General features: G+C 18.0%; 1 protein-coding gene across 1 annotated transcript in view; it reads left to right on the top strand.

Annotated features, from left to right (window-relative positions):
* The window catches only part of LOC102675383 (organic cation transporter protein-like), a 22,743-nt gene that overhangs the window by 2,775 nt on the left and 9,134 nt on the right, over nt 1-10,834 (top strand). Inside the window, 1 exon segment of the mRNA XM_031514235.1 lies at nt 7,662-7,920. Within this exon segment, the coding sequence (XP_031370095.1) occupies nt 7,673-7,920 (248 nt within the window). The 5' untranslated portion in view covers nt 7,662-7,672.

A 10,834-nucleotide genomic window follows, 5' to 3' on the forward strand; every position in this document is an offset into this window, starting at 1 on the left:
ATAACAAATATGCATATTTTTTTATTTTTTTATGCTCAACAATGAAACACATATTATAAATTGAATTTTTTTCAAATAATTTTTAACGGTTTATGTGGCAGAAATCGTTGTAATTTTTCAAATATTTTTTTAACTCTGATCAATAAAGAACACGTAATAAAATAATCATTTGATATTGATTACAAAATTACATTTTTTCAAGTAATTAGTTAATCTAACTAAACTGAAATGATCGAGAAATCCATCAAACAAATAATTTAATTGAATATTTTATAATTTTATTGAATAACCAACCGAAAAAATAGTTGATCAAAATCATTTTTGATAGATTTTATAGATATTAAATATTATTCATATTATCAGAATCATGAATTAAAAATGATCCGATTTAACTGAAATAGAATTAAATATTAAAATTCAAAAATCTCTGTCTTTTGTATAGTTTATAATATAATCAAATATAATCAAATTTTAAATACAATTTCATTTATTTACAATTCATCGCTTATAATGTGAAATGAATATTGTATAAATATCTATAAAAATATTAAAATATTCAATTTCGAAATTGTATCTAAATTGAAAAAATAATAAAGAAGTGATAAAACAGAAAAATATATGTTTGAATAAGAATTGTTATAAATCATTCTTAAAATTTCTTTTATATTTTTAGTAATTGTAAAAATAAAATATTTGATCTTTCTTTTTTAATAATGAGATTGTTAAACAACATACAAAATTAGGAAAAAAAGAGGATATTTTTATCCTCTTTTCCATTTTTTTATTTAATTTTCTCTTCCATAAAAGAAGAAAAAATCTCAATCACAAAAAAAATTTCATAGTTCAAAGTGAAATTGAACAATTGTTCCACTTCGCGTTATTACACGCGTCGTTTATACGGATATCTTGCGTGCATTGATGAATTTCAATGGATAGAGATCGCACACACTTTCCCTATGATCTGTTTGAAGATAAAGAAACTGAAAAATCATTTATACAAAGCGTATGTATTTATGTCATGATCGTATTTTTATAATTATAATTATTATTTTAATTATAATATATTAATAATTAATTAATTAATTTCGAATGATTAACGATTATTCAAGATCTCCACTTTTATGTAAGAATATAGTGGACACACGAATGTTCTCACTTTTAACATCGATACAGAGAACAGAAGTAATTAGTTCGATAATGATCGCCCTGAAACTATACGTAACGAATCATTTTAAATAATGATTGTTGTAAGTGTTGATTTTTACTGGTTGGTTAAATCATTACATGTCTGATATATATTTAATCGCAATAATTGCATTTCAAGTATTGTATTTTTCAATTCATTATTCTGAGATTAGGGTTTTTTTCATCTTCTATTATTTAATAATTTTTTAATTGTCTATATTTTTTTATTTCAAGATTTTTAATATTTGATTTTTAATATTTTTCTGATTTAATGAATTTTATTTCAAAAATTCAAAGTAGTGATTTTTATTTGGTTTCAGAAATTTCAATGTATAATTAAAAATATACAATTATAATCTAATGTATAAGAATATATATTTATGAAGAACATATATAAGAAATAATATAACATTTAATTAAGAATTTGATAAAAAAATTAAAATTTATTATGATATATGAATTTTTAGAATTTCAAATAAAAATCTTCTAGTAATGCAAATTTAAAAATTATATTGGAGATAAATTTTATTTTTATTTTTTTCAGATATTTCTTTTTTTAAGAGTAAGAGATATATTTGATAAAAAATAAATAATTAATTCTTGTTTAATGAGGTTACATTTAAAATTACATTTGCACTTTACACACGATACGGAAATGATTCTTAACTTAGTTAATCATTATTCAATGTAAACAATTTATTACAAATAACTCGTTATTATACTGAAACGTATTTAGTCGGTATTTTTTATGCAAACATATATATTTTCATTGTCATATCATTTACATACGTATACGTAGGTTTTGATACTGGCAATTATTATACCGTGATAAATATGTATATATATGACTAAATAGTCATTTAAAATTCATTTACTTTATATATACATTTTTTGTTTTTCATGATTATAATAAATTTATTATAAATTCTTTAGTACACTTTAAGCATATTACACATTTTTTTAGTTTTTCTGTTTTATACCTGCAAATTTTATGAAACTTATTTCTATTTTATTATACTTAATATTTTATTACAATTATTACAATTATTAATATTTTATGAAATTTGAAAATTTTAACATTTGTAAAAAAAAAAAGAAAAGAAAGATTTGATATATTTCAAAAATATTTAAATTAAAAAAATTCAACAATTTCTGAAAATTTAAAATACTATAAACTCAAAGATTATATCATTTATTTTATTTCTGTAAAACAATTACTATTGCATTATCGACTATTTACAATATAATAATCATAATTTCATGAATAATTCTCTTATTTTCTTAATTCATAATTTAAAAATATAAATTTTGAATTTTAAAACTATCTTTCTTTTACTCATAATTAAATTCACTATAGTCAATTATTTTACTGAAAAATCAAAAATTGAAAATTTTATTAAAAAATTATTTCGTTTAATTCATTCCATAAAGATTTTTCTATGAAATTATGTTCATACATACTATGTTGATACAATGTATTCATAGACTTTTTGATTCGACGCAAACGCGTTATAATATCCACAAAATATATATTTTATACAAATTTCTCCAAGTCTAGAAAATAAAATTATATCATGAACTGATCATTTCCGTTTTTCTTGCTATTAATACTCTTTTTTTTTTAAGTTTCTTATTAATGAACATCAATTACACATAATAATCATCTTGACTTATAAAATATTTATACATTTAATTATTAATATTTCAATTATAATTATTTTTAATTATTTTATTATTTTATTATTTCGAATTTTTAAACCTATTTCGAATTAATGAACATCAATTACACATAATAATCATCTTGACTTATAAAATATTTATACATTTAATTATTAATATTTCAATTATAATTATTTTTAATTATTTTATTAATTTAATTATTTCGAATTTTTAAACTTATTTCGAATTAATGAACATCAATTACACATAATAATCATCTTGACTTATAAAATATTTATACATTTAATTATTAATATTTCAATTATAATTATTTTATTTTTAATTATTTTATTAACTTAATTATTTCGAAGATTTTTTATTTTATTTTGATAACATTTTAATTATAATAAAAATTCTGGAAAATTAGTAAAAAAATAATAAAAAATAATATTTTATATTCGTTAAATAAATAAATATGATATAATATAGCGTTAATAATAAATAACAATATAGCAATTTCCAAATTTTTTTATTTCATGATATACAATTTATATACAATTTAATTGTTAAAATTTTATGATACATCAAAAAAATTTATTATATAAGATATCTTATAATTGATGTAAGTGAATCTACATAAAAAAAAATAAATTAAAAATATAGAATAAAATTTTTTCATTCAAGATTTTGATAGTATAAATAATTTTATGTAAAAAAAAAAATAAATTAAAAATATAAAATAAAATTTTTTCATTTAAAATTTTATTTACGAATAAAACAAATTTGAAAAATATTCAAATACAAACGAAATTATTTCGCTGATTAGATATGAATGAATTATCGATAAATAATTGTTTTACATATGAAAATAAGCAAAAAATGTAAAATAGATTTTTTCATTTAATTTTAAAAAAATTTATTTTTTAAAAAATTGAATTTTAAAAATTATCGATTATACGTCTAAATTATATATATTTAATTTTTTCAGAAACAAAGACTTAAATGGTAAAATTTTATTTTATTTTTTTATTATTTTGTTTCATTATTATATTGTTTTACTATTATGTAGAAAATTATATATCGATAATTATTCATACTTAATCGAAATCAATTATAATCAACTTCACTTAAGATTGAAAATTTTTTTAATTTAATTTTCAAAGTTCTTTTAGTTTCAAATAAGAAAATTTTATTCAGTTTTAAAATATCTATATTTTTTCATCGATTTTACGAAATAAAATATTTAAATTTCATATTTTTAAGAAATAATATATATAATTTTTATTTGTTCTAAATAAAAATACGATAATTATTTATTTTATAGCATTAAATAATTTGCAAAAAAATTTCTTTCTAATACATTTTAAAGTTTTCTTTATTTATGATATTTCGTAAATAAAAAAATTATTTATAGTATATTAAATTATTAAATATATTTAAATATAATATAATTATGTATAATATATATATATATATTATATAATATACAATATACGTTATACATTTTGTACAAAATATTTTTATAAAATATAATAATGTTTAGAATAATAGTTATTTATAATTTTTTTCTAATTTATATAAAAAAAATTTTGAACTCACAAATATATTTATATTCATTGATATTTCAAAAAACATTAACACATTTTTTAAAATATGATAATTTTTTTTAAAATTGGACTTAATATATTGAATTGTTTTGAAAAATTAGAAGAATTAGTTCATTAAATAATATGTAAAAAAAATCTTGAAAAATTTGCAATTTGTTGAAATAATAAAGAAAAAAGTAAAAGTCGTTTTAATAATTTTTTTATCTAAATTTGTAATAAAAATATAAGAAATCCAAAAAAATTTATGAATTACATATAGAATAGTATGGTTCATTTAATACATGATAATAACAAATGAAATGAAGCAGATTTTATAATTCAAAAGAAAATAAAAATATAAAATAAAATTTTTTATATAAGACTTTATTTTCAAATAAACCAAATTTGACAATTTTTTAAATAGAGATGAAATTAATCAATTTTTGATTGGAAACATTATCAATGAATTTATTACTTAGTAAACACTATCAATATATCATAGTCATATTTTATAAATGAAAATAAATAAAATTTTATTGTTTAAATTCTTGTTTTAAAAAAAAATCGAATCTAAATATATACAGTCAAGGATTATATCATATATTCGATGAATTTTCAAATTCGTTTTTTTTTTTTGAAAATTTTATTCTATATTTTTTGCTTATTTTCATATTTAGAATAATAACCTTCTCAATTCATTTATATATAATATTATATTCATTATATTTATATATAATATTATATTATAATTGGAAATTTTTGAAATTTCTTTACATATCGTCTAGTAAAATTATCTTTCTAACTTTTTAAAATAATTTAAGATCTTAAGTTTAGTTTTAAAAAAACTCAAAGGTATATTAATAATTTTTAAAATCACAATATCTAACATTGAAAAATAATAATTTAAGTTTTTAATTGTGATAAATTAAAAACTAAAAATCATTTCATAATTGGTGTTTAATATTATATTGTATTTCAAACTTGATAAATGATTATATATAAAATGGGATTTCTCTTTTGTAAAAAGATTTCTTAGAAAACGAAGGTGATGGGAAAAAGCGTTTAATTGGTAGCGAATTAGGAGTTCAATTATGAAAGGAAGCATAACTTTCATATATATTTTGTCTTAAATAGTTGATCGTGATTTAGATTCTTTTATAACTTTAGCTTTCTTCGAGTAAAAATAAAAAATCTTTTGTTAACGCTATATTATAATTTATTATTTGTTAAAATAATGAAAAATATTTCATTTCATGAAATTATATGATTAATATTCGAATTTTAATGTATTAAAAATGTATTAAGAATATTAAGAATATCAATTACAATTTTTTGTTTTGTTATTATTATTTAATTAATATTTAAATTTTAATGAAGATAAACTAAAAATTTTGTATAATTGTAATTACAATTAATTTTTTTATAAATTATAATTTTTATCATAGTCAATAATTTTTTGTCGACAATATCATTTTGATATTATTGAAGTTTTAAACTAAAATATAAGTAATGTTATGATATTATTATATCAATTTCACTTATTTAATTATAATAATAATCATTAATAGTTTAATTTTATTTTAATTGAATAATATTCTATTTGTAATATGAAATTTTTTTAAAAGATTAATTGAAATTATCGTACTATTATTTCTTATAACTAATTTTTTTAATTATCTCTTAAAGAAGAAGTAAATTATTATAGATTAATATTATGCAAAATATAATATCTAGAACTTGAGATATAATATTTTATTATTTAAATATTTGTTGTCAGAAAATTATTGCAATTTTTCCTAAGAGATATCGAATAATTTATAATTTATTCATTTTTTAATTATAATTATCCTCGTATCCTTTCTTCATTTGAAAAATAAAAAGAAAAATAAGAAACAATTTAAAGGACACTTCAATTAGAATGTACAAGTGACTGTACTAAACCTTCAATAGTATCCTTCATTTTGCAATATAACCTTGCAAAAATGATCAAGGATCTTTTTACTTCTTTTTTCACCTCTCTAATAAACTAAAGAATTCGAATAAAGAAAAGTCTATTTCCAACTTTATATATTTTTCGTTTTGCTTTCAACATATTAATACAATTATTACAATTACAATACAATATTACAATATTATTACAATTATATTAAATGATGTAATAAGAAAATTAAAATAAAATATGCAGGAATTTTAACTAATAATATTAATTATAACGTTATAGGAAATTTACAATTCATAAAATTTTTTTTACAAAAATAATATTTTATATTGAAGTATTATATTGAATACTTTAATAACAGAACTAAATATTTATTTTATATTAATGAAAAATAAATTATGAAAGTAGTTAGAAATGAATTATACAATAATCAAAGAATTCAATATAAATGTATTTTTTTTAAAGAATTAAGTAAATATTAATGATTTTATTACAAATTTTCAATTTTTAGAAAATTCTTACAATAGAATTGTAATATAATCTAATTTTAACTAATTTTTTCAATTAATCCTTGGAGGCGAATTATAATGAAATAATTTGTATATAAACAATAATATGTTAAAAAAATTTATATTAAAGTAGAATACTTGAAAAAAAAAATTAATTTAAAAATGTAAGTATTTAATTATTTTTTAATGATTCAAAATCAACTATTTGAAAATTGATAAAAATATTAATCAAAATAATGAAATAAAAATAATTTTAAGAGAAAAGACAGAATTTCTCACTAACTTAATAATATGTATTTATTTTAAACTTGAATGTCTTTATAACCCATAAATAAAGGTAAGTGATTATTTAATCGATATATTAAATTAATCAAAATAATTATTTTAAGAGAAAAAAGAAAGATAAAATTTTTCATCAACTTATTAACGCCTTGATTCGCCTTTAATTTTCAAATTTTTTAAAAAATACACATATAATTTAAATTAAATTACAAAAATTTTAATCAAAACAATTTAATTAAAATTAATTCAAAATTTATTATTTGAAAAGAAAATTAAAATAAATCGCGAAATAGCATACAATAATATATAATTGCTAATAATCATAAAAGTTGATATGTGATTCACAATCCGTCAAGAAAAAAGAATTATTTTAGTGAATTATTTTAAGAGAAAGAAAAAACAGAACTTTCTCATCAAGCTAATAATATAATTTACCTTGAACTCAAGTTTTTTCGTTGCACATAATTTAAGTTAAGTAATCGAAGTGTTATTTATTCGCAGAGATCAAGATAATGACAGTCATGGTGGAGAGCGTGAAAGCTGAAGAGGGCGAACGTCCGAAGATCGAAACCTTCGATGATATCCTCCCTTACGTTGGGGAGGCAGGCCGTTATCAATGGTTCCTCTTTATTGTTCTTTTGCCCTTCACCTTTGTATACGCGTTCCTTTACTTCACGCAATTCTTCATCACGTTGCTACCAAACGAGCATTGGTGCACCGTGCCAGAACTCGAACGATGGAATCTCACGGACGAAGAAAAGTAAGTGAAATTTCATGCAGACTTTGTACTGTCTGAATCGTTGAATTATGGAACAGTAGAAAGATCGTAATTCTTTCTTTCTGTATTTGAAAGAAAGGGGCATGGTAGAAAAATATTATAATAATTTCAAACGTTTGAACCATTGAAGATTTAAAAGTTTTAATATATGAAAATTTAAAAATTCGGAGGATTGTAAAGTTTAATAATTTCGAATGAAAGAGTGTAAAATTGTTTCAAAATGATATTTTAAAGTTTGGAATATAAGAGAATTTAAATATTTCAAAATATTGAAAATATGTAAGATAATATATTTTTAAAAAATTGAAAATTAAAAAATTCGAAGCTATATATGTATGAAAAATGAAAATTTTAAATCAAAAAAATTCAAAAATTTTTCTTAAAAATTCAAAATTTGAAATTTTAATCATACAATATTTAAAGAATTAAAAGAACTTGAAAAAATTTTAAATTCTAAAATGTGTTTTATAAATTCAATGATTCAAAAAATTGAAAATTCTAAAATTTAAAAATCTATCAATTTAAATATTTATAAACTCAAAACTTCCAAAAATTGATAAAATTATAAATTAAAAAATTTTATTCGATATAAAATAATTTTTTTTAAAAATCAACACAATTTATATTATTGAATTCTTCATTATATAACTTCACTTAGATATTTGAATCATATCTGATAATGTATAAATTTTATCATTAAAAATTTTTACAATTAATTACCATAGACATTTATATATACATTCCATGAAATTACATCAAGCTCGTGTAAATTATATTAAGCTTCTCAAAAGCCTCTTTTGTTTTTCAAATAGGTAGATAGCAATAAATATCGAGGACAGAATCTTCTAGTTACATGGAAATTTCCATTTTCCCAGTAATGATAATATCGTATCATAATCATATTATGATAATATTTTTATTCGAATTACGAAATTTATATGAAACTACGAATTTAAACTATATTTATCAAAGATTAATAAAAATCAACATCTATTTTTATTTATACAAAGATTAATCATAACATCATCATTTTTATGTTTCATTTCGAAAGAAATCATAAGAGAAATTTAAAGACTATTCAAATTTTATTTCAAATGAAATGAAATTCAAATTTTATTTAAAAGAAAATAAAATTCAAGTTTTATTTAAAATAAGATAAAATTCAAATTTTACCCAAAATAAAAACAAAAAATATTTTATTTTAAATTAGGGATGAGATATTAAAAGTTTTTCAAAATCCTTCAAAATTTCGAATTCTTAAACTTCGAAACTTTTTGTTATTTTGATTCGAAATTGTCGTAAAAATAATAGCAATAATAGAGTAATTCCATTGAATATGTACTTAGATTTTAAATTTATTATATTAGATTTTAAAAATTACAAATTTCAAAAATTCAATATTTTTCAAAATTTGAATTTTACAAATCTAAAAATCAGATTTTAACCCATTTCTATTAATATATAAATATATAATATAAAAAAAGTAAAATTTAAATTTAAAAAATTTCGAAAGTTTCGAGAATTTGTAATGTTTCAAACTTGAATTTTACAAAAATCAGATTTTGACTTGTCTCTATTCGAAATAAAATAAAATTTAAATTAAAAAGTTTTGAAAATTTCGAGAATTTGCAATTTTCTAAATTTGAATTTTCTAAATCAAAAAATCAGATGTTGACTCATTTTTATTCGAAAAAAAAATTTAAATATTATTTTCTAATCTTTTCAATTTCTAAAAAAGCATCAAATTAATTTACATTATTAAACAATCATCTATATCTAATATCTAATCTATATCACGATCATAAAAATATTCAAGCATAAATTTAAAAGTAGTTAATTACTTATCATTCTACGAATTATTTCTTCAAAATTTGAAATTTTTATTATCTGGTTAGAAGCTACCAGGAAACATCAATCAACCTAGAAAGAAATCACGCTTCCGTTCTCAACGCACGCAAAATTTGATTTTTTGGGATGCATCAACAAATCGTTCACTGAATTGTGTTTCCCATTGAATCACTACGCTTATAATAATAGACCGGCATTGTAGCATTTGAGGGCTCGCCGGAAAGTTTGGTCGACAACTTCTTGCAAATTTTAGATGTTCACATATTTTAATCAGGAAATTTTTTTCTCATTTTCACGCATCTTCTCTTTTTCTTCTTTATTTGTCTGTAAAAAGATATATTGAACATGCCAAAATTAATAATTAAATATGAACACAATTGGAATTCTTAGACATGAGATGAATATCCTTCGGACTTCTATTTTTTTATTATTATTTTTTATTATTTTTACAATTGTTATCTCTTTTTTCTATCTTTATTTCTCTTTTATCTTATTCTGTCTCGTCTTTTTTTATAGAAAAATATATTTGAATGAGATTTGGATTTTTTCTTATTTTTTTTTTTTTTTTAAGGCGCAGAGAACTTTTTTAAAAAGATAAATTTTGAATGTGACCTAAATTTAAATTTAAATTTAAATTTAAGAGAATACAATTATTATAATGCTAGTTTTTCTATTTTTTTTTTTTAGTTTTTTAATATTTTTTATTTTTATTGTTTGAATTTTATTTTTATTGTTTAAATAGATAGAGAAATAAAATTTAATTTCTGGTTTATTTTCTTAATATTATTTTATTAAATTCTTTCATCTCGTTTTTTTTTTAATTTTATTTTAATTTCTAATTATGTAATAGATATGTATAAAAGAAAAAATGAAATATAACATAATTATTAGCGCATAAAATTAATATTGTTTAAAACATATTAATAGATATTTATAAAAGAAAAAAGAAATGAAATATAACATAATTATTAGCGCATAAAATTAATATTCTTTAAAACATATTATTAATTATATTATATTATATTATATATATTATATATTATATATT

This window comes from Apis dorsata, unplaced genomic scaffold (assembly GCF_000469605.1).
Source record: "Apis dorsata unplaced genomic scaffold, Apis dorsata 1.3 scaffold_935, whole genome shotgun sequence".
NCBI lineage: Eukaryota > Metazoa > Arthropoda > Insecta > Hymenoptera > Apidae > Apis > Apis dorsata.